General features: G+C 51.1%; 2 protein-coding genes across 7 annotated transcripts in view; one reads left to right on the top strand and one right to left on the bottom strand.

The window, feature by feature from the left end:
* Window positions 1-9789, top strand: part of AKNA (AT-hook transcription factor) — a 72149-nt gene extending 62360 nt beyond the window's left edge. For 3 of the 5 annotated variants that reach the window (XM_073313985.1, XM_073313986.1, XM_073313987.1), the window contains exons 17-23: window positions 133-245; window positions 893-1003; window positions 1264-1362; window positions 2143-2193; window positions 2580-2705; window positions 3397-3565; window positions 4326-9789. In XM_073313985.1, the coding sequence (XP_073170086.1) occupies window positions 133-245; window positions 893-1003; window positions 1264-1362; window positions 2143-2193; window positions 2580-2705; window positions 3397-3565; window positions 4326-4617 (961 nt within the window). In that variant the 3' untranslated portion in view covers window positions 4618-9789. The remainder of the gene's footprint in view (window positions 1-132; window positions 246-892; window positions 1004-1263; window positions 1363-2142; window positions 2194-2579; window positions 2706-3396; window positions 3566-4325) is intronic. The other 2 variants (XM_073313988.1, XM_073313990.1) reach the window with 2 other exon arrangements.
* Window positions 9790-14415: 4626 nt separating this feature from the next.
* The window catches only part of STXBP1 (syntaxin binding protein 1), a 66758-nt gene continuing 57788 nt past the window's right edge, over window positions 14416-23385 (bottom strand). The window contains exon 19 of one of the 2 annotated variants that reach the window (XM_073314007.1): window positions 14416-16806. In XM_073314007.1, the coding sequence (XP_073170108.1) occupies window positions 16724-16806 (83 nt within the window). In that variant the 3' untranslated portion in view covers window positions 14416-16723. The remainder of the gene's footprint in view (window positions 16807-23385) is intronic. The other variant, XM_073314006.1, reaches the window with a different exon arrangement.

Here is a 23385-nt window from a genome sequence, read left to right as displayed (position 1 = left end):
GAGGTGGTGACTGTCACTCAGTGCAACCAGAGACCCCCCCCAGTGCCAGGTGGAGGGGAGGGTTAAAACCCCTTGCACCCAGAACCGGGGTGCTGAGCCCTCGACTTCACTCTGTGTCTGTCCCTTTCCCAGCGAATCCACAGAGAGGAGCCCAGGCAAGTTTGGGGAGCCAGCTCCAGTGATCAAGCCAGCGAGGCGGGTGAGGTCGGCATCGCTCCCTCGGGACGGGCCTGAACTGGACCTCAGTAAGTAGACCTGTTGGAACCTACCCCATCTGGGATCAACGCGGCTTCTCTCCCTGCTTTCCAGGAGCAATTATTTGGGGGCAGCAGACTGCAGAGGTAGCAGGATCTGCTTTTCCTTCCATTCTTCTTTGAATTCCCTCTCCTAAAAGGGATTTTCAGATGCCCTTCCTATGCGTGCAGGAGGTGAGAACGGCCACTCTGTGGTGCACACACGTGGTCAGTGATACCAGCATCCTGGGAACGTTCATGACAGACAGGCTTACGCCCAGATCCAGCCCTCCTGACCTTTCGGAAAGCTGGAGGCTGGACCTGGATCCAAACTCCACAGCTTGTGCCCAGCTCTTCGCGGTCATTACCCTAGATCCTGTGGTTGTTCATTCACACAAGGGCCCGTGGTTGCTGCAAGCACAAGTGTGGTTGCGTGACCCGCCTGCGACTCCCTCCTCTGACCTGGTGATGACAAAACACACTTGAGTCGGGTTCGCACCACGGCACCACACCTACCCCGCCCCCTAATAGCCGTTGTACCAGTGCGTGCTATCCCATAGTGCCTAGAGAACAGGCGCACAGGGCAATGCACTCACTAGTTAGAAACTCACTAGCGGACATGACTGACTGTCTAATCTGGTGTTCTCGGTGCTCTGCAGCTTCAGATTCAGACTGCCCACCGCCGCGGGCTCGAGATGGGAAGCCCAGGACAAACGTCTCCTCCAGGCAGAGCCCTGCGAGGACGCTGACATTCAAGAGCCATTACACAGGTGGGTGAACACGAGCCAGGCCGTGCTCTGCCCTGGTGCTGCCTCCCTTGTAACACCCTGGGCCACCCTGTGTTCTTAAACTAGATCTCTGCTGTCTGCCCCATGCACACGCCGACTTGATGCTGTGCTTGCCACGCAGGAGGGATCTTCCCCTCCCTGTCATGTGAGCGACACAGCTCAGCCCCCACCCCCCCCACCCCCCTTCCCAGCTGGGTGCCCTCTGCGATGCGTGCTGAGCCAGCTCTTGTTGGATTTTGCAGGGACGCGCTACCACTTATCTGCCCCCGTGTCCCCAGAACGGAGGGAAGACACGGGCCCCACTTCCTGCCTCCATTGCCAAGGGACCAGGACACAAGCTGGTAAATATCCTATCTGCTCATCTTGGGCCAGACCCCAAAGAATCACACCTCCGAGTGGCTTTGCTTAGTATTTACAACGCGCAAAGTAATAAGATTTTTGCTCTTCATTAGCGCCTGCTACCTGAGATTTCTGAGGGCTTGGCAAATACCCGCTAATGAAACCATTAGTTATTTAAGGCCTGAACCAAGGAAATAAGGCCTCATGACACTCTGATGAGAGAGATGCAGAGGTCATGCCCCACTGACATGCAGATGTTTTTTGGGTGGAATGCACTCTGAGAGAGGGTCTCACGGCCAACCTCCCAACCTCGGGGTGGAGGGACCTCCCTCGTATTGGGAAAGGAAGGAGACTGCTCCCTCTGCTGATTGTGCAGAAGCAGGATTGGCCAGTAGCCACTCTGACCGCGAGATTTGCAGGTACGGCTAGGCACTCCTGAGGCTGCTGTATCCCTGCCACGAGAGAGTAGGTTAGTACAGATCAAAGCATGTGGCGTCCTACACTGCTGGACTGTTAACTCAGCCCGGTTGCACGTATGGCTCTTGCTCTCGCCTTCGTTACATGTGACCCTGTGGTCATTGTTCATTATTACGGAAGCACCCCACATAATCTACAGGATGGGTGACATTGCCAAGATGAGCCTGCCAGAGCAGCTGTAATCCTTGGATTTTTCTGGCCTTTCAGTGCAATCTTGCAGTTTTCCCATTGTGCTAAAGCCAGTTGTTATCATCTGAGAGCTCCGTGTTACAACCTGCTTTGTTCATCTTGTTTCCCGATGCTAGCAACAGACGGCACACAAAGAAATGACCAGCTTTCCGGACTAGCAGCCACCTGTATGGAACCATTTATCTTGGCTAAAGATTAACTTGCATTTTGCACCCAGCATTTTGAGTACATTGCATGCAAGTTGTGATCCCCTCAGGTGATTTGCCCAAATTTTTGCATGTCTGAGGGCGCCCTCCAGTCGCTGAGAGGAACCCACAGCTGAGCTAAAGCTGCACAGTTCCATTCGCATGTTGTGACCCAGCATTCTTTGCCATCAACTCTTTCTTTTTTTTTTTTTTAACGTTTTTACTTTCTGGAAATTGCCTTAATCTAGTATAAGAACAAGTTTGCTGTTTCCAAACATCCTGAAAGCTCCTGTATACTTCTACTGCCCTTTGCAATTGAGATTTTTGTGGAGTTACTTTACTCACTGTTTGTTCTCTGTGTTTTTTAGGCAATGCATCAGCGAGGGACACCATGAGACCCACTCAGCATAGCACTCCAAGGCAGACGCACTGTCCAATCTGCAGCGGGACCAGGAGCACCCCAGTTTCTAAAACCAGGGACAAAGCAGCACATGGTAGGTGAACAGTTTGCTCTGTCTGAATGTTTCTGTTCTGTGAAGAGCTGCTCTGCATGAGGAGGGATCCTGGTGGATGGTTCCCATCTAGCAGAGGGACCTACTGGCCAAGGCTGGAAGCTGAATTCAAAGCTCTAGCGTTCCAAAAAAGGAGTCACTGCAGAGGGTGGCAATAGCGGGCCTCCCAGTCACACTAGTTCCAGCTTCAGCCAGCAGGAGTTGCTGTAGGTAGTGGAATTGGAGTGCTGGCTGTGGCTCACGGCTGCTGCAGCGCCAGCCTCCCCCAGTAGGAGTCGCTGCCGGTAACAGTGTTGGCATGCTGGCTGGCTCTCGAGCTGCTGCAGTCCCGGCTCTCCCAGCAGTGGCTGGGAGGGAATGGGGTGCTATCTGGGAGAACTTAGAGGCGTCCGCGCCAGGGCTGGAGCGCTGACAGCTCAGGACCTGACACTTGCTGCAGGTGCAGGTCCCAGGGCAGGGTTTTCCAGCACAGCCGCTTGTAGGTGTGATTCATCCCAGGGAGCTGATTCCAGTAGATTGAGGGGTGCATCCCCGGCCCTCTCTTTGTCCTGAGGCCAGACTCACCCCTGGAGTCAGTGGCGTAGCACCAGGGATGGATTTTGCCGCGTGGGTGTCCTGTCCATTCACCCCAAATACCAGGGTGTCTCCTACGGTGTGTCTTTCTTCTCCCCAGCAACCGGCCGCAGCACAGAGAGTGCCTCATCTCAAGGCTCCGGCCACAGTCGCAAACCCGAGAAGCCGCAGCAGCAGCCTGGCCTGTGGTACCTGGCGGCCCCACCCCCTGGCACAGCTGTCAACTGCATCCCAGCAGTGCCCCTGCTGCCTTACTCGCCCTCTGTACTGTAAGAGCGGCCCACGCCACATTGGTTGGGGTTACTGTGGGGAGGGATGTTCAGAGTTTCCTTCTGGGATTGTGGGAGGCAGCCTGGGATCTCTAGGGCCAAAGCAGAGCCTGTGGAGGGGAAAGATGGTCCAGCGGTTGGGGCACTAAGTTGGGACTTGGGAGAATGGTTTTGGTTCCCTGCTCTGCCACAAACGTCCTGTATGACCTTGGTCAAATCGCTTAGGCCCAGATTTTTTTAATCTATTTAGGTATTGCTCCACTCAGCGTTGCCAAGCCTAAGCGATTTAGGCACTTAGAAGCTTCAGCTGGAGTGGTGTGTCCCGTTTTGGGCACCACACTTTAAGAAAGATGTGAACAAACTGGAGAGGGAACAGAAATGATAGGTTTGGGAAACCTGACCTCTGAGGAAAGGATACAAAAGGGGGCACGTTTAGTCTAGAGAAGAGAAGGCTGAGGAGGGCATAAGCCTTCCAATACGGAAAAAGTTGTTTTAAAGAGGACAGTGATCAATTGTTCTCCGGGTCCACTGAGCATAGGACAACGAGTAATCAGCTTAGTTTCCAGCAGGGAAGATTCAGGTTAGATATTAGGCAAAACTTTCTAACTCTGAGGGTAGTTCAGCGCTGGAACAGGTCACGGAATCCCCATCCCTGGAGGGTTTGGAGAACAGGTTGGACAAACGCCTGTCAGATGATCTAGATTTACTTGTTCCTCCCTCAGCGCACTGTATTTAGTCTTTGTTTTGGTGTTTTTTCCAGCTACTGTTCTCCACCAGCACCTACCTCAGTCCCCGGCTCAGCTGGCCTGGCTGCCCATTACTCCAGTGAGTACAGAGTGGCAGAGCTGAAGCCCTGGGCCGCCCGGCAGCAAACCCATGGTCGCCACCACTCCCTGATGCTTGACTTTGACGACCTGGAGGACCTCAACTGGTCCCTGAGCCAGGCCGTGGAAGCCGCCAAGAGCATGACATTCACCACCAAGCAAATGAACAGGTCGCTGACCTCTGAACTGAGCAAGGCAAGGCGCCTGAGGGGATCCTGCCTCTTCTGACAGAACCTGGAGTCGGCGTCCTCTGGGGCCTGGCGAGGACAGTTTGAGCTGGCAGGCTGAGCCTCTCCAAACATCTGGAGATAAGCCCCTAGCATACATCTGGGGAACTGATTTGCCAAAGAATGCCTAGGCTGTCCCTCAGCTTCCCACTCCTTCCAGTAGGGCTGGAGAGCCATCCTCCAGGGCCTGCGGAGCCTGTGACATACTGGAGTCTCCGCGCGGGATCCGCAGAGGAAGCTAAGTCTGCAGAGTCCTCTCTCCACCCTTCTCCAGAGCCTCCTCAGCCCGCATGTTACAGTTGCCTTCAGCCTCAAGCCTCTCTGCTCAGCGGGACCGGAGCTGCCGTTGCACTGGGGCATCTCACCTGCCCCTCTCCTCTTGGCCAGTAGCTTTCGGTTGTTGGTGGTTTTCTTAAAGGATCAAATGTTAAGATGAAGGAAGACAGTGAAAACCTCGGGACACGTGGCTGGGCAGAGAGCTGCCCTGGCCTCCCGGGAGCCTGAGACCCGCACTTTAGAATCCCCCTGGCCTTGTCCCTAGAGAACACCCTACTTTTAAGTATCATTTTAACTCCCCTTCCCCTTCTCCCTATTGGCCAGCTTGGAGATGGACACCAGCCAATGGCTTACCATCGCACTGTGAGATCCCACCCCTAGCCCCTTGCAGAAATTCCCACTTGGTCCTTACCCCACCTTGCGTTGCTAAATCAATCCATTTCCATGTGGATCTGTCCCAGTACACCACGTCAGAGGGCTACCGAGGCACAGCCCAGCTGGGACAAGCTCTGTTTACAAGCTGAGCCTTTTCACGCGTCGCTCTTGTTTTGTGTAGGCCCTATCAGAATAAGGCTCCCCTTGCAGCAAAGGTTACCTCAGAGTGCTTGTGAGGACAGGATACATATCTCTCTTTTTCTACGTTCATCTCAAAGGTGAATGGAGGAGGATCAGATGTTTATGTGGAATTTTATTGTTTTTCTACCTGGTTGCTCCTGGCTGTTGTTGGAAAAAATGAAGGACATTCCCATCAGGGCAAGCCCTAGGCGCCATCTTCACCAGACCAGGGGTTCATCCCACCCTGTCTGACCAGCTCCAAAGCTGCAATCGCATGTCTATTAACTCTTCGAGTGCCTTAGGGGGTGCAGTCCACAGCCCGGGAGGGATCAGTCTTTGGGCAGCAGCAGGCAAAGGGTTAAAGGAACATTGTCCAGATAAGACGTGCCCATCCCAGCAGTTTAGATGATTGGAGCGGAAACAATTTTTAGCCACTTCTTTGGTAATTTTCACCATATCTGCTGTTTCTGGCTTTGCTGTGGGGGAAAGGAAGCACAAACGGTCAGTTTCATTTTCTGTTTCTAAGGCCTGATCCTGAGAGGCATTGAGCACTCTTGCTTCTCCTTGAATTTGGGAGAAGTCATAGGAGCTCAGCACCTCTTGAAGGTCAGCCACGCGATTAGATCCCCGCACTGATTCTCCCGGGCTAGCCCAGTGCTGGAGCTGGCCAATGCTGCGTCACTTTTTGGTTTAACCTTGCTTTCATTGGCACTTATTTTGAACTCTCACAACCATTTCTGTGGAGATGAAGACCCAAACCTGCAATCAGATCCACTAACTAGGGTGCCATCCCCTTCTCCTCTCCCCCCCCCCCTTGACGAGAGCTGATAGAAAAATATGTAAGTGTCACGCAAGTGTTCATTTTCTGTACATTTTTTAGTGAAAAATGTCAACGTTTTCCCACTTTCCACTGGAAAAAATCTACAGCCAGAAATATTTCAGTTTTTGGTTCTTCCCCCTTTCTTTCTCCTTCTTTCTCTGCTGCCACTGAAAAGACAAAGGAGGAAGGAAAAAAGAAAGTAAGCGCTAGAGGGATCAATAATTGAAAAATGTAAAGCAAAAAAAAATAAAAATACTGTTCCAAAGTTGGAAAATTACAACCACCACCCCAACCACACATCTGCGAAAATGTTCAGGGTTTTTCTGGGGAGGAAGGTGATTTTTTCATTGGAATAAAAATTCAGATGGAAAAATTTCAGCCACGCTGAAAATCAGTAAGGTTTTTGCATGTGTGTAGGAGTCTCTCTTTCTATCCACCTGTCTGTCCATCCATTCCCATAATAACCATCTCTCTATCTACCTATCTCTCTATCTAGGATCTGATTTCAGGATTGTCATCTAGGTTTGTAAATCCCCCCTTAAAAAAAAAAAAAAAAGTTTTAGCCAAAATTGGACACTGTCCCTTTAAAACCACAGATCTTTCTGCCAACTTAGATTTCGGGTTTGGCTTATATCAAGCTGTTTGATCCCCTTAAAGACGCGCCTGTTTGCATGTTAATATTTTTAATGGAACATTTCTCATTGTGGTAGCTGGTGAGTGGCTAAATCACTCTCTCTTCAGGTTTTGGTTGTGTGTGTCTCTGTGTGTGTACGTGTGTGTATATATATTCAACATAATCCTTAGGGCATTTCACTTTTTACATGTAATTTATTGTTTTTTTAAAAACTGTTCTTACTGTGTGTGTGCTTTTAAATCTGTGAGGGGTGGTGAGCAAATTCTGCTCCAGCCTATAATGGTCCTTGTCTGTGCAAATGGTGCATGTTTGCATTGGGGCTGGGGCCAGAGGGTCACCAACCAATCAAGCCTCCTTGAAAAGGTAGGAACAGGCTCCCTCTACAATGCAGTAGCAGCCAGTTGCTGGTCTGATAATAGGACTTGATCAGGACTTTGCAGAAGGAGAATATAGCACAGGTACTGTTGAGACTGTATCCTGTTGCATGTTAGCATGGATCAAAGCACGTGCTTGGACATAGGAGGAAATCTCTGAATGAAGGTACATCCCGACATTGCTCCCTGTGGTACGTCATGCCGTCGAAATTTAAAATGCAGTAGATTTAACTCTCAAAAGCTGTCCGAGCAGATCCTTTCCCTTATTCCAGCTTGGGTGGCTGTTTCGTGAACAGGTCATTCAAACTCTTCCAGCAAAAGTGGTACTTACTCTAGTTTCCAAATCAGCAACGTAGGGAGAGTTTGACCATCCCTTTAAACACTGAACTGTCTGACGCTCAAGTGCCATCTAAACCCCACGAGGGGATGGAGCCTGGGCGTGGGAGTTAAGGTTGCTTGGGGCTTGTCCACACACAGACGTTGCACTGGTTTAACACCACAGAATCATAGAAGATTAGGGTTGGAAGAGACCTCAGGAGGTCATTTAGTCCAACCCCCTGCTCAAAGCAGGACCAACACCCACTAAATCATCCCAGCCAGGGCTTTGTCAAGCCAGGCCTTAAAAACCTCTAAGGATGGAGATTCCACCACCTCCCTAGGTGACCCATTCCAGGGCTTCACCACCCTCCTAGTGAAATAATGTTTCCTAATATCCAACCTAAACCTCCCCCACTGCAACTTGAGGCCGTTGCTCCTTCTGTCATCTTCCACCACCAAGAACAGCCGAGCTCCATCCTCTTTGGAACCCCCTTTAGATAAAACTAAATCGCTATGTGGACACTCATTGATTTTAAACCAGGCTTGCATTGGTAAATTTAGAAGTGCAAGGTAAATCATGATAAGCTGGAACCCAATTAGAAGAGGGTGTGTGTACGTGCACACTCTTGCCTTGGTTTAAAGTCACACCTTTAGTCAAACCCGGGCAGGCTTATGTGCAGACAAGATTTTCAACAGTGACTAGTGATTTTTGGTGCCCAACCCTACACCCTTTAAAGATGGCTGAATTTCAGAGGGCAGGTTATCAGCACCTCCAAAAATCAGCCCCCTTTCAGATGGCTCAAGCTGGACATCCCAAACTTAAGGATCTCCTAAGCTCGAGTTACTTTTCAAAATCTTGACCTAGGCCTTAGACTATGTGCTACAGCGTATGGGAAAAAGTCACCATTTTGGCCTCTGTGAGAGATAATAACCTCGTCTTTCCACATCTCCGCTCAGGGTCTGTACCACGCTCCATGACACACGTTTCGCCTGGCACAAATGTAACTGTGCACACAAGCCATCTATCATCAGGCCATATCTCAAAATCCCTGCTGAAGACCAAACTCTCATTGACTACAATCAGAACATTCTTGGGGGTAGGGTGACCAGATGTCCTGATTTTATAGGGACAGTCCCGATATTTGGGGCTTTGTCTTATGTAGAAGCCTATTATGCCCCACACCCTGTCCCAATTTTTCACACTTGCTGTCTGGTCACCCTACTTCAGGGGAAGGGTTAGTCTCAGAAAAATCATGAAGTAAAGGGTTTTGGGAATTGATCCTGAACGTGTGGCTTTGTTTATATGTAGGACCTACCCCAAGTGCCCCGTTTTAAAAATGATTTATTGCTTATTTTTTTTTAGTAGTATTATAATCCAGTTGTGGCTGTTTTTAATGCACAAGGCAAGTTATCAGGTCTCACTCTTTTTAGGGACCTCACAGAGCCACTGAAATTATGTCCCATCACAGACAGAGTCCTGGAACAAGGGGAAGTTGTGGTCGATCCATAAAGCTTCAGAGCTTGCATAGTGAAACTCATCTCAAACAACCGCTGACAAAAAATGGAGTAGCTTAACAGAGCTGGTCTGAACTGAACTCTGGGGGATATTTGGGGGGCAGTTTCTTAAAATGTGTGTTTGTGTGAGAACCTCTGTCCATGTAGACAACGGAACCCACTGACAACAGCCTCGGCTGTATAGTGAGGGACAAAGAGAGGCCCCGTTTCCGTGCAGCGCCCTGAGCAATTCTCGTTGAAATGTGAAAGCTTTGCTTAGAGTGAAGTAATTCTGTGTGAGGTTTTCTTTAAAAAAAAAAGATTGCTAGAAGAGGCTTCCATTTGGCAGACCAAATTCAGGCCTGGTTTTGAAGGATGCAATGCCATTGACTTATAGAGGAATTGCACACACAGCTTTGAATTTTGCACATGTCCTTGTTTTCTTATCGCAAAGCTGGTTGTACTGTGGCCAAGAGCCCCCAAGCTCTTGAAACCAGGACACTGTGGTTAATGCAGCCTCGCTGGGAGAACACAAGACATCCGGGTGTGTGTATTTAATTCTAGGAACTGCAAGAACAAGAAGTGATGGTTACGTTTTCAGCATCTCCTGGTTTTGTAATGAACTAGCAGAGCCATTTGACGGTATTTTGTAACGAGATAATTGCCTATTTTTTAATGAAATAAATTTGTTTGTTTTTCAAACCGTGTCTCTCTTGTGTGTTTTGGCTACAGCCTTGAGCTTCAGGGAACCCAGCCTTCCAGCTAGCTATTACTTATACATTACTGCCGTGGCTGGGAGGTCCCATTGTGCTTGGGGCTGTACGTACACATAGTTAGAAACAGTCCTGCCTCAAAGACTTAAATAGCTAAGACAAACAGTGGCTGGGAGGGAAACGAGAGACACAGCGAGGAGAAGTGACTGTCCAAGGTCACACAGCAAGTCAGTGGCAGAGCAGAGAATAGATCCCAGGGGTCCTGAATCTAAAGGCCCAGCTTTTTCATGGTATTTAGGTGCTTAAGGATGCAAATAGATACTGATGAGGATTTTAAAAAGCATCTAGGCACTTAACTCCAATGGGAAGTAGATGCCTAGGTGTTTTTGAAAATCTCACTAGTACTTTTAAAAATCTGGCGTGATGCCCATGCCCTGCCCACTAGACCACGCTACCTGTCTCCCAAGCTTTAGCTTCAGTTTGGGGTCACCAGTGGAAAGGCTACTTTGTTTCCAACTCCTGATTGCGGGCCAAGGGGCCATTCTGATTTCACCCCCACTAGGGGTTCCAATTCTCCCCAGTGCTGCTGAGATCAGAATCTGAGCCACTCAGTCACCCTTACAAGGCTGGTATCTCTTAGGGACAGCGCAAGCAAAGGCAAGCCTATGGCATTTAGGTTCCTGGATGGGATTGGATGTACTCTGTTGCAGACTTTTCCATAGCTCCCAACATCCTCCATGCATCCACCATTTTAAAACTAACCATGCTCCATTGAGATAAAGGGATGGAAAAGGACAACAGGCCACGCTGATTATCCAGAGGTCGCTGAGGGCATAGAAACCTGCCGATATTCAGGAGAGCCAGCATATGGTGTGTTTTGACTGTAACCCAACGATAGCAATGGATAGCTATCCACTGTAACCCAACCATAGCCTGGAAATGTGGGGCAGCCAGGAGCAATGGAAGTTTCCCCTATGCAGTTGTGGCAGAAGAACCTGGAAATGGTCACGCTGGGTCGGACCAATGGTCCATTCAGACCAATATCCCGTCTTCCAAATAGTAGTCGGGGCCGGGTGCTTCAGAGGGAATGAACAGAACAGGGCAGTGATTGAGTGATCCACCCCCTGTGGTCCCATCTCAGCTTCTGGCAGTCAGAGGTTTATGGATGCCCAGAGCATGGGGTGGCAATGTCCCTGGGTCTCGTCGTAAATTAGGATAGCTGCAAGGGTGGTCGGAGGCCTCCACCAGCTCTGCCAATGCCTTGGCTGAGCAGGGAGGTGGCTAGCCATCTGAAATGTGCAGGGACGATGGCTAAGCTGCTATGTCCTGCTGGCACTATGATTCCCTCTGTCTGGACCAGTATCCTGCCCGTCTGCATGGGTGCTTGCCTGGGGCACACCAGCTCCTCAGCCCGTTAGGGGAATACCTTGGCTAATGGATAAAGGGGCCTAATTCTGGAGCACGTAGCCAAGGCAGAGGGCAACGAAAATTATTAGGGGGCCTGGGGCACATGACTTACAAGGAGAGGCTGAGGGAACTGGGGTTATTTAGTCTGCAGAAGAGAAGAATGAGGGGGGATTTGATAGCAGCCTTCAACTACCTGAAGGGGGGTTCCAAAGAGGATGGAGCTCGGCTGTTCTCAGTGGTGGCAGATGACAGAACAAGGAGTAATGGTCTCAAGTTGCAGTGGAGGAGGTCTAGGTTGGATATTAGGAAACACTATTTCTCTAGGAAGGTGATGAAGCCCTGGAATGGGTTACCTAGGGAGGTGGTGGAATCTCCATCCTTAGAGGTTTTTAAGGCCCGACTTGACAAAGCCCTGGCTGAGATGATTTAGTGGGTGTTGGTCCTGCTTTGAGCAGGGGGTTGGACTAGATGACCTCCTGAGGTCCCTTCCAACCCTGATATTCTATGATTATGATAAGGCATCCAGGCCCTATTGTACAGCTGGAAAGATTCCACAGATCCCTTCCCCCAGCACCAGGGGCTTGTATTAGACAGCTAAGTCCAGCCTGACCTCATCTCAGATCATAAACTACCACAACCCCCACAAAAAAGGAGTGCTTGTGGCACATTAGAGACTAACAAAGTCCTCCTCCGCTTTTTGCGGATACAGACTAACACGGCTGCTACTCTGAAACCTGCCACAACCCCAGTGTGTGTTGATCCTCCAGGCCCTTCTGCCTGTAAAACAATAGGGAGTTGGCTGGAAAGTGAGATGGGGAGGAGGGGGAAATGGCAAAATTTGCCTTACATTTTCTCATCAGAAGTTGGCTGGCTGGGACATGGCGTGAAGTGCAGATGTGGTTGTCTGGCTCACTGCCCCCCAAAATGGACCCGGCTGAGGGGTCCTGTTCTCTGCACCTGCAAGCTCTGTTTTAGACCGTGTTCCTGTTGTCTAATAAACCTCTGTTTTACTGGCTGGCTGAGAGTCACGTCTGACTGCAGAGTTGGGGTGCAGGACCCTCTGGCTTCCCCAGGACCCTGCCTGGGCGGACTCGCTGTGGGAAGCGCACGGAGGGGCAGAGGATGCTGAATGCTCCGAGGTCAGACCCAGGAAGGTGGAAGCTGTGTGAGCTGTGTGTCCTGCAGACAGGCTGCTCTCAGAAAGGAGGAGACTTCCCCAGAGTCCTGACTGGCTTCATGGGGACCAGTTCCAGAGCATCGCCCAGGGACTCCGTGACAACTGGTGGCAGACAATTTTTCCCGCCAGCTCCAAGAAGATGAACGGGCCACAGCGCAGAGCAGTGTACCCTACATGCAGGAAGGTGGGGGGGGGCCTCTAGTGGACCGTGTGTGCAGAGACATAAGACTTACCAGGCCTTGGGAGTTCACGCAGGTGGGAGCTAGGATTCGCCGTGTAACAGCTCTGCCCTGGGGAGCTCTGGAACTGCTACCTCGACAGGCTCAAGGTTTGTTTCCATGACCTCTGCTTTCCCCACTCCTCGCAGGTGTTCGCACACTCAGTGCGTTTCTTTAGCTCTTTCCCATCGCAAACAGTGCAGTGCTCTTTATCAGACGACCCTCTGCATGCAGCCCAGTGCCCCTGAGCGCGGCGGGGTGGGGGGCGCAGTTGCTTGAGGTAAGGCTCCTGATTTCAGCGACGTGCTTACTGCAGTGTCCCTCCTGCTAGGGATGTAGCAGGCCTCCATTGTACACAGCAGACAGCATGAGCCTGAGGAATTCAGGGGCAAAGTGCCCAATGACTTTATCAGGTGCACAATGACTAACCCAGTCTCTCCAAGTGCTGGCCGGGACCCAGTGTCAGGCGTGGCATTTGACACTCCCACCTGCCCTCCCCTGTCACACCTGCCCCCCTGCTCGCCCACAGCCGGGCACGCAGCAGCCATGACCTTGCCATCGCACGGCCACGGGGACTGGTGCCATTGTAGTGCCCGCTGAACGGGCAGCTCGAGGGCCCTCGGCTCTCCCTGCTAGCTCAGAGCCATCCAGCGGCAGCACCAGCAGCCCCTGTTGGCGGGACCCCAATACTGGTTGCAGGCTCCCCCCGAACATGGACACCAGGCTCTCCCATTCCTTCAGCTGCTCAACCCCATTGCACCCAGCTACCGCAAGCATCCCCCTCCCCCCGAGCTTCCCGGCTGCCCACTCTCGGTGGAGACTGGCGCAAGGTCTCTGGGCATGTGCAGATGACCACAATGGGTGTTGGGGGTGGGAGGTTGAGGGGAGGGAAGCAGAATGGCATGGCGAGGGAAGGCTCTGGGGAGGGGCCGGGGGCTAGCCTCCCGGGCCAGGTGCTCAGGGACCGAATGGTAGTTTGCCTACCTCTGCCTTATAAGCAGGTGAGGCAGTGTGACCTAATGGCTAGAGTGCATAATGACTGGACTGCAACTCAGGGGACATAGATTCTAGGCTCAGCTGTCCACTGGCCTGCTGGGTGACCTTGGCAGGTCACGGTCCCGCTCTGGTCCTGATTCCCCACCTGATACTGACCTCCCTTGTGCAGCGCTTTGAGATCTATTGAGGCAAAGTCCTATGAAAGAGCAAGGTATTATTATTAAAGCATTGATTGGGGGCTGGGTACCAGCCGGGATGGGTCTTACCCAGTGTGGCCAATCCTGCAGTCCTAGTAGAAAATTCTGCAAAGCTTAGAGCTGCTGCAAGTCTCCGTATTATTCTGTCAACATTTTGACTTTCACAGACAAATGGGGCGTCAGGAGGTGGGCTGGGGCAGGTGAGGGAGTGAGATGGGGAACTGATGGGTGCAGTGTTGGTGTAGCCGTGTCGGTCCCAGGATATTAAAGAGACAAGGTGGTGAGGTCATATCTTTTATTGGCCCAACGTCCGTTGGTGAACGAGACAAGCTTTGGCGCTACATAGCTCTTCTTCAGGTCTGGGGGGATTGATGACATCTGTGAATATTTTTTTTTTAATCGGCTGTGGATTCATTGAAATTGATGAAAGTGGATCAAAATTTCAACCTCTGAAAAGGGAGGGGGAATGAACAATAAAAGTTGCAATGTTTTCCACCCTCTGTTTTGCAACCAGATCTGCTTCCGAGAGTGGGGCTAGAGGGGGGGGGCACTCTCTTCATGTTCTAACCAACCTTCCTTCCCCCTCCCCGCCCCCAACAGAAGACCCACTAGGCAGCCTCTTGCACCATGTATGGGAGCGTATTTATTTATTGACTCGAGTGCTTTCGTACAGAAGAACAGATATACACAGATGATATATGTTTGTGCTTCAACACTTTTCAAACACTTAAGATTCCAGTAAGTTTCTAGGTAAACAAGTTCCAAGACAAGATGCTTTTAAAATGTTTCCTTTTTGATAAATTATTTGTTTATATAAATAACTGTAACAGAAAAAAGCAATAAATGTCCAACAGACAAGATCCCGAATCAAGTACAACGCTAATTTAAAAAAAATAAAAACGAGGGGAAGGGGCAAGAGATAACGAACAAATATCAGTGCAAATGTTTACAGCCTTTGCCCTTATCTAATGTTATGGGCCAGGAACAGGGGAGATGACAAGGAAAAAATCGAAACACCTATGAAACCGAGAGATCTATTTGGGAAGGCCAGGGTGGGAGGAGGGGTTCAATTCCTTTGGGGCGGGGAGGGGGGGGGAAGGACCCCTAAACTATCGCAGAGCAGAGGTGGCGGGCGAAAGGAAAAGGAAATAATTTGAGGAAAAGTAACAAGGTCTAGTTTACCCACTGTACGCCAAGCTTGTAAAAACATCACAAGACACCGTAACTAAGATACACACAGTCCGCTGTGAGAGATGGACATGGGGAGGCCGGGTTGGGAGAGTTTGGGCAATTTCCACAGTCATGAACATTTCACTACTGGACGACAACAGCAGAAACGAACGGGGGAGGCACTACTAGGGCCAGTGCGGACGGGATCTTAAGAGGTACTGAGGAGGTGACGGCCTTTAGCTTATTTTTTTTATTCTTTTCTTTTTTTTTTTAACTTCAATACGGAGATATAAACAGTCTTGGTTTCATTAATTTTTTTGCAAGCAAAGAGAGACTTTTTTGACCCCACACGTTTAACAAAAATATGTCCGTATACAGATATATTTTTATATTTTTTTTTCTTTAAGGAATATGCCAAACTCAGGCTAGGAAGGAAAAGGTTTAAACCATTGGATAAAGGATGCAGTATAGTGCAGCCCTAACTAGCAAGGATGTCTGGGCAACAGCAGGTTTGGACTCCGCCTCTAGGGGGTGTTATTTTGTGGTGAGAGGTAGGGCTAAAATGTCCCTTCTTTCTGTCTGCAAAATAACCCTAGAATCCCAATTTAAAGCTTGGGGGGGGGGCTAGTCTCTAGTCCCAACTGCCCAATCATTGACCGGAGCTCAGCCATTTCCCCCATTTCTACCCCTCTCCCCCCAGTCAGCGCGGTGCACCGTTTGGCTTTTACCCCTTCCTCTGAAACATCAAGCAATGACCACCTGCAGAGTCAGGCTACCAGCCTAGTTAGACCAATGAGCTGATTGGTATGTAGAGTGACCAGATGGCCGGATTTTATAGGGACAGTCCCGATTTTTGGGTCTTTTTTTTTATATAGGCTCCTATTACCCCCACCCTCTGTCCCGATTTTTCTCATTTGCTGTCTGGTCACCTTATTGGTACATGCAAATCTAATCCCCACCTCTCAAACAAAGTCCTGATTGGCTGTTCTCAGAAGCCCCGCCTACGCATGCAAAGCAAGAGGTCACCCCTCCCAGCAGCAATCTGATTGATCTGTCCAGATGTGCTCACCTGAACCTTGCTGGGGGAGAGGGGAGGGCTGGTCAACTTCTGTCAGCAGAGGATGCCGCAGAAGATTTGGGGACAGGTTTGCTGGAATTATGGGTAACCCCCAATTTAACATATTCCTGCAGGAAACACAAAATAACTGCACCTTTAAGAATCACATACACCCCCCAAAAAAATGGAGAAAAAACCCCAATGACAGCAGTAACGGAAAGAACTCTACCAAGTCCGTATTCGAGCAAATCCCTATATGGAGCAGTTGTGTTTGCATCTGGGTTAGGACAAGCACACATCGCTGTAAATAATTCATGTGCATCCATCCAGCCTGGAAAAACGCTTTGGAAAATTCTTCTATAGCGATGGGTAAATGGGTTATTTGAAAATGAGTTTGGTTTGTGGTTTTGGGATACATACATAGAGCATAAATATTTTTGCATTTAGGGTTTTTTCTTTTTTTAAACACAATGCATTTTGTGTCCGCTTCCCTGCCCCCCACTCCCCAACACAAACACTTTTGCTTAAAATGAGGGGCAAGTGGGGGTGGGCAGGTTTCTAGAAACAAGAACAGGGAGAAAGCTCGGGGCTGGAGATGGAGCCGTGGCTCAGCAAAGTAACGGTTAGCGGGACAGCCAACGGGAGGACTGCCATAAGCCAGGAAGGTGGAGTCGTCGTCCTTTTGTTTGCTTTGTTTTGTTTTAACTGCTGGTTTCTTCATCTGTTTTATTCAGTTTCTTCAGCGTGTCCAGCAGTTTCTGCGGGGTGAGGATGTGAGTGGACCCTGTGGGAGGCAGAGGGAAGGACGGGTAGATCGTTAGCACTCTGAAGGGTCAGTTCGGCAGCTTTCACGCTGCGATCCAGCCTGTGCACCCCATCTAAGAAAGGGCCTGGGCAGCCCTGCTCCCCCCGCATAGTGACGGCCGAGGCAGCAAAGTTAAGGTTGGTGTTTCAGGTGCTGGGGAGGGAATGAGCTTCCCATTGGAGGGCTTTGGTACGGCCAGTCTGAGCATGGGAGGGTGCGCCCTCGCAGCTGAGCGTACGTCCACACTTGGATCGGCACCTCATTGGGCTGCCAGAGAAAGAGGCGTGTGGCTTGGTGGCAGAGCCCCCCGTCCGCCCTCCATGCTCCCTCGCGGCTGTATGGGTGGCCCCATGTCTATAGTAGGGATGGGAGGGGATGACAGGGCCTGGCGGGCGTTCGCTAACGCAGCTGGACTGCTTCGGCTGTAAAGCGCGCACCATGCTCGCTACTGCTCTGGAAGCGAGGGGGAGAGAGAGAGAGAGAGAGAGAGAGCAGGCATTGTGTGAGAGCAGCGTGTGTGCACCCCCCCACCCTCCCCCCGCAAGGGCATCCCCTGCCCCTGAACCTGCCCTCCCTCCCCAGCGATGGTCACTGCCTTGGCCAGGCGAGCGGAGGCCAATTCTAATCCCTGAGGCCTTACCTTGCACAGAGAGCACGGTATTGGAAATGCTTGCAAAAATGGCTGCCTACGGCACTAAGAGTGTCTCTATTGCGGAAAACGATAAAGGAAAGAAAAAGAAATAGACGGAGGCCTCTCCGCAAGAGAACTAGGTTCAGCAACGGAATGAGGCATGGAAGGTGTGGTGGGGGCATGGACGGCATGGCGTGCATGGAGTGGCAGGCGTGGTGCGTGGCGCATGAGGACGGCACGTGCAATGGCAGCCCTCGGGGAAAGACACAACCACCACCACGGCCGCCGCCATCTCGGGCGGGAGAGGAGACCCACATGGAAAGTCGTCAGCACTTGAAAATGTGCCTCCCTGGAAAGATGGAGAACAGGCGCGGAGGAGAAAGGGGGGTCGCAGGAAGCTAGACTTATACAGGCAGGCAGAAGAACCTTCAGCCACGGGCTGGGCCTACATCCTTACATAAGGGAGGAAATCAAGGTGTGTCAGTGGGGCTGGTTCCTTTTGCCAGCAGCGAACGGCATCCTTGGGTAGAGAGGGTGCCAGTCGCTCGCTGGGTGCAGCGGCAGGAGATGCTGGAACAGGCCAGAGAAGAGAAAGAGCAGGGAACGGGAGTGGGAAGCCTTCACAAGCTGCCCTCTGAAACTGGGAACTGATCACTGCAGCAGGAACCTCTCCTGACTCTCCCTCATGGCACCCGTTCAGCATCCATGCAGCTCAGTCCCTGGCCTTGCCAGGCACCAGGCTAAGATATCCAAGACTGTATGCATGGTATGGCCAAGCAGACAGCCGCAACATCATTGAGGTCAACGGAATTACTCCCACATCTCCCTGCTGTACATGAAACCAGAAATAGGCCCCTGATCGCTCCCACCTCATGATATTTATACAGGGAACCCAACTCCAGCCCAGTGCAATGACTCCCAGCCCCTGCCTAAGGCATAGACAAATCCACTCCCACCCCAGGGACTCTCCCGAGCTGGGACTGCCCACCGTACCCAACTGCATCTGGTGGTTTTGTGACACGCACACACGTGCACCAGGGAGTAGGAGGCGTCCCATCCGACTCTTTTCAGTGGAGGAGTTAAGCCATGTTACCCACCCCCCTCTACTCTGGCTCACGTCAGCGGTGGGGAAAGGCGGGTATACAGTGTATCCGAAACACTTGGTTAATGCAGAGAGTTGCATCCGAATTTGGGCTCGGGGTCCCCACGCTTGGTTGCTCTACAGAATGGTCTCACCCTGGCTGAGCGGCTGCAGGGTGGAGGGAGGGGACAGATGTGTGGCGATTTGGCTCATCCTCATCCGCACCAGGTTTGCCCCACAGACTCGGCCCCTTGTCTCAAGCCTCAGCAAGAGTGAACTGCGAGTTTCTCTTGCATAAGGCAAGAAAGGAGGGGGTGGGGGAGAAAGAAGGTCTTGTCACTCTGTCGCTTTAACCCTGCTCCCTGCAATATGAACAGCAGCTCATATACTGCGAGGAGAGGCAACCTGGGCAAATCCCACCCACCCCCCACAGCAGATCTGCTTTATTTCCTTCTGGGAGCCCCCTGGCCTCTCCCCCCAGACTCCTTGCCATATTGCTTGTAAAGCACCAGAGATGTAGGCATCACTGGAAGGAAGCCGACCATCTGGGTTGACTTGTTTTTCACACCTGAGTCTGCCAATCCTGTGCTCGGCAGGCCGAGCTGCCCTCTTGGAGAAAGAGAAACGACTGGCAAGATGCTGGAGCTCTTCCAAAAGAGAGAGCAGCCCTCCCGGTGCTGGAATCGTCACCTTCGTCACATAGATCCCAAGAAAATTATCTGCTACAGAAAAAGTCCGAGGGGCCTGAAGATCCCCTAGGTCCCTGTATCTGATTGCCATCCCAAAGCATTCAGAAATCATGGGTCAGGCTGCAAACATCATGATATTTTAGAGAGTCATACACTTTGGGGGTTCTTTTTAGTTGCCTTCCAGTTTCTGAGGCCTTAGGGGCTCGTGTTTTCAAGCTTTCCTCTGCAACCAGGCTGGCTAGAAACATACTTTAAAAGACAAACGTGAAAGACGAGCGTCTCATTTAATCACATGACTCCTGGAGCTGGGGCTTTAAGTAAAACAGCTAATACTGTGAAAGTTGGCAGCACTGTTAAAATACGTGGCGCTTTTATACAGCTTTTCATCCAGAAATCTCAAGGCATTTCACAAAGGAAGGTAAATATCACTGACTCACATCCCCAAGGGTATTTAGGTGCCTACATTGAAATCAGTGGGAGTTAGGCTCCTAAATACAATTCAGGATCTGGGCCTAAGTGACTCCTGAAGTATTTGGGGATAAATGCTGCTATATGTGAGAGCTTCCCTCTCTTCTCTTCTGTCCCTGCCCCTCTGCAATGAAATCAATGGGGGGCAGGTGCCTAAACCTCCTGGAGGCTCGGGGCTGTTATCCCCATTGTGAGGAAACTGCAGCACAGAAAGGCAGAATGATGTACTCAATGATGTACACAACTGTGGCAGCCTCAGGACCAGAATTTAGTTTTCCTGACTCACAGTCCCGTGGTCTAACTGCAAGGCTGTGTAGTCTAGTGGTTCTCAAACCTTTCCAGACTACTGTCCCTCTTTGATTTGTCTTGTGTACCCCAAGTTTCACCTCATTTAAAAACTACTTGCTTACAAAATCAGACGTAAAGCTACAAAAGTGTCCCAGCCCCACTATTACTGACAAATTGCCGACTTTCTCATTTTTACCATATAATTATAAAACAAATCAATTGGAATATAAATATTGTTCCTACATTTCAGTGTATAGTCTATAGCGCAGTATAAACAAGTCATTGTCTGTATGAAATTTTAGTTTATTCTGACTTCACTAGTGCTTTTCATGCAGCCTGTTGTAAAACTAGGCAAACAGCTAGATGAGTTGATGTTCCCCTGGAAGAGCTCAGAGTACCCCCAGGACTACACGTACCCCTGGTTGAGAACCAGTCTAGCAATTAGCCCTTGGCACTGGGCGTCAGTTGTTATGGTCCAAGTGACGAGGCACTCAACAATGAGATACCACGCCTATGCATTTTATTACTCCTGTCCGTACTGCGTCGGACTCTGCACTGGATAAATCCCAAAGGCCTGTCCCAGCATGCCTTATAAAAACTTGGGCTAGGGTCTCTGGGAGCAGCCTCTTCTTTGGTTATTCTAAAATCCTGGTCAGGCACCTGGATGGGGATGTTCAGTACGGCAAATGACCCGGGTTCTAGCCATGACTCTGCCACTGGCTCTCTGCATGGACGGAACAGTCCCGCTCTTCCGGGCACTGGTGAGGTCTCAGCTGGACGACTGTGTCCAGTTTGGGCCCCGCGCTCAACGAAAAATGTGGACACGCATCCCCTGAAAGAAATAAACTATCTGTAGCACCAAACCCTGTGCCACCTGCCTGCAATCGGCATGCCACCAGCACCGATGAGAAACTCCCACTAGGGTACTTAAGGTCGGCCGGAGCAATCGCCTCGCTTTTAACAAAGCTTTTGCTGTTTGCATCCTGTGAAAGCAGAGATCCAGACCCCAGAGCAATGTTCAAGAAGCGGGTCCTGAACAGCGCAGCACAGACATTTGGGCTCTACCGAGCATTTCTCGTCCCCATCTCGTCTGACTGCAGACTGGATGGGGCATGGGTGTGTGATAAGCAGGGGACCCTGAGACAATCTGGCATCTCCAGTGCATGCCAGGTGAGCAGCCCAGGGAGGCAGAAGAGATGTCATTGCTATGGATGTTTTTCAACGCAAATGTATTTAGAGTCATGCTGTGAATTTGTGCAGCAAACTTGCCTCCTCAGATGCTTTTGCCTGGCAAACTTGGCAGTGGGGGAGGCGGTTGATGCTTAAATCTGAACCAAAAGACTTTGCACTGAAGAAATATTTGCCTGGATGCTAACATACGGTCTGGTAAAGCCAATTAAGCTGATTCTCTCCCTTGCACCTGAATGACATTTGCACCCAACCTCTGGCCATGGACAGTGGCCCTTTAATACAGTGGCTGCTTGGGACTGTCAAGTTGGGACAGTGCATGAACGGACTTGTAAGCTCTGTAGGCCACAGGTCTGGGTTCAGATGATGAGAGTGGCCCGCAAGCGGATCCAGTTTAAACAAAACTAAAGAGGAGCCCTTGGGCTCCTGGCCACCTTGATAATCACACTGACAATCCCTAGCATGTACTGGATGGGGCGACAGACATGGAGGGCAGGCAGTGCTGGGAGGGGCAGAGGTGCATTGTCTCTGCCCTGCAGCTCAGGGTGGCAGTACCGGTGACACGAGCGTTTGCCTGATCGGAACCGACAGGAGGACCTCGCCGGCAAGAGGCAGGAATAATTAACATCCAGCCACATCTGCATCAGTGCAGCTTTCGTTCACCTGATCCTTCACCAGCTGCTTCTAATAAACCGAGGCACTTGGAGCATTTCCAGGAGCAGGGAGACAGTGTCACATCCCCTTTAGAAAACAGGCCAGTGCCATCTGGTGCTGCTCTACTCACATGCATGGAGGGCTCTTTAAGATTCTTTCCCCTACTTTCACACTTTCCTCATTTATTATTCCTGGGGGAATTCTGCACCACTGTGCACGCACAGAATTCATGTGCCCCACAGATTTCTTTGCTTCCCCGCAGAAAAATGACTTTCTGATGGGGAAGCAACGAGAAGCCACAAGAGCAGTCATGCGACCCTCCCCAGCAGTATGTTTTGGGTGCCTAGGGCAGCTGGCAGAGAGGTAAATCACTGTGGGGCGGGGGGTGGGAGGGGAAAGACCTGGCTGGTGGCTCCTACCCTGCGCCAGGCTCAGTTGCTAGTCCCGGCTGGGCTGGGGAGGACAGGACTTTCTCTTCCCCTACACAGCATCTAAGGCCAGGTCAGACCCACTCTCAGGTTGCCCCCCAGATTGCAGGAAGCTCTGCAAACTCCCCCCACCCACCCACCCACTCCCATTGCTCCTCAGCTGCAGGGGGAGGGATCAATGTACTGGGAGCTACTCCCCCATCCGCCCAACCCCTGTGTATCCAGACCCCCTCATACCCAGACCCTCCTGCTGAGCCTCACCCCTCCCACCCAGAACCCCTCCTGCTGAGCCCCACTTCCCCTGCACCTGGACCCCCCCAATGAGTCACCCAGATCCCCACCCCACTAAGCCCCAACCAGCTGCACCTGGATCCCCACCCCACTGAACCCCCCACACTCAGACCCCCCTGCTGACTCTATCCCCCCCACACACACACAGACACCCCCCACTGAACTCCAAGCACCTTCACCTGGACCCCCTCTGCAGAGTCCCATTACCGTTGCACCCAGAACTCCCCAACAAACCCCTGTGCATCCAGATCCCCCCCACATCCAGATCCTAGCACCAGAGGATTGAAATAGGCTATGGCAACACCCCAACATTCTCCTGTGGAGTGAATGTCAGAACGACGGGGACAGTCATCTGATGTGCGGCGGTGATTATTATCCAACAGTCATGTAACTCTGTTATTGAATGCTACAAGGAGTCTGTGTGGCCCCTACCACCTGGAAACCATGATTTGTCCTAACACCCGATCTGCTATGCAGGTCCTCTCTGGATCCAACGTAAGGGACTCTGTTGATTCAGCTACACATTGCTCAGCTCACGCTCCACATCCATGCATGTGCCATCAGGGCCTAACTTGGGCTGTAAATCCATGCATACACACTGACGGTCTGCAAATCACAAGATTCCCCACTTTCCCCACTCAGCTGCCTTAAGTGTAAGCGTCTCTCCAGTCAAGTGAAGGCCAGTGAACCATTGCCACCTGCATCTCTGTGACTACGTAATGGGTAACTAATGGCATGAGGATGCCGGCAAGTTCTGGCCACAAAGAGATTCATGGTATAGGGTTAATGGAGGCAGCACTGGACACATTTTCAAACCGGTAGTAAGAACTGCAAGCATTT

Source organism: Lepidochelys kempii, chromosome 16 (genome assembly GCF_965140265.1).
Source record: "Lepidochelys kempii isolate rLepKem1 chromosome 16, rLepKem1.hap2, whole genome shotgun sequence".
Taxonomy (NCBI): domain Eukaryota; kingdom Metazoa; phylum Chordata; order Testudines; family Cheloniidae; genus Lepidochelys; species Lepidochelys kempii.
This window is presented reverse-complemented; position numbering and strand designations above follow the sequence as displayed.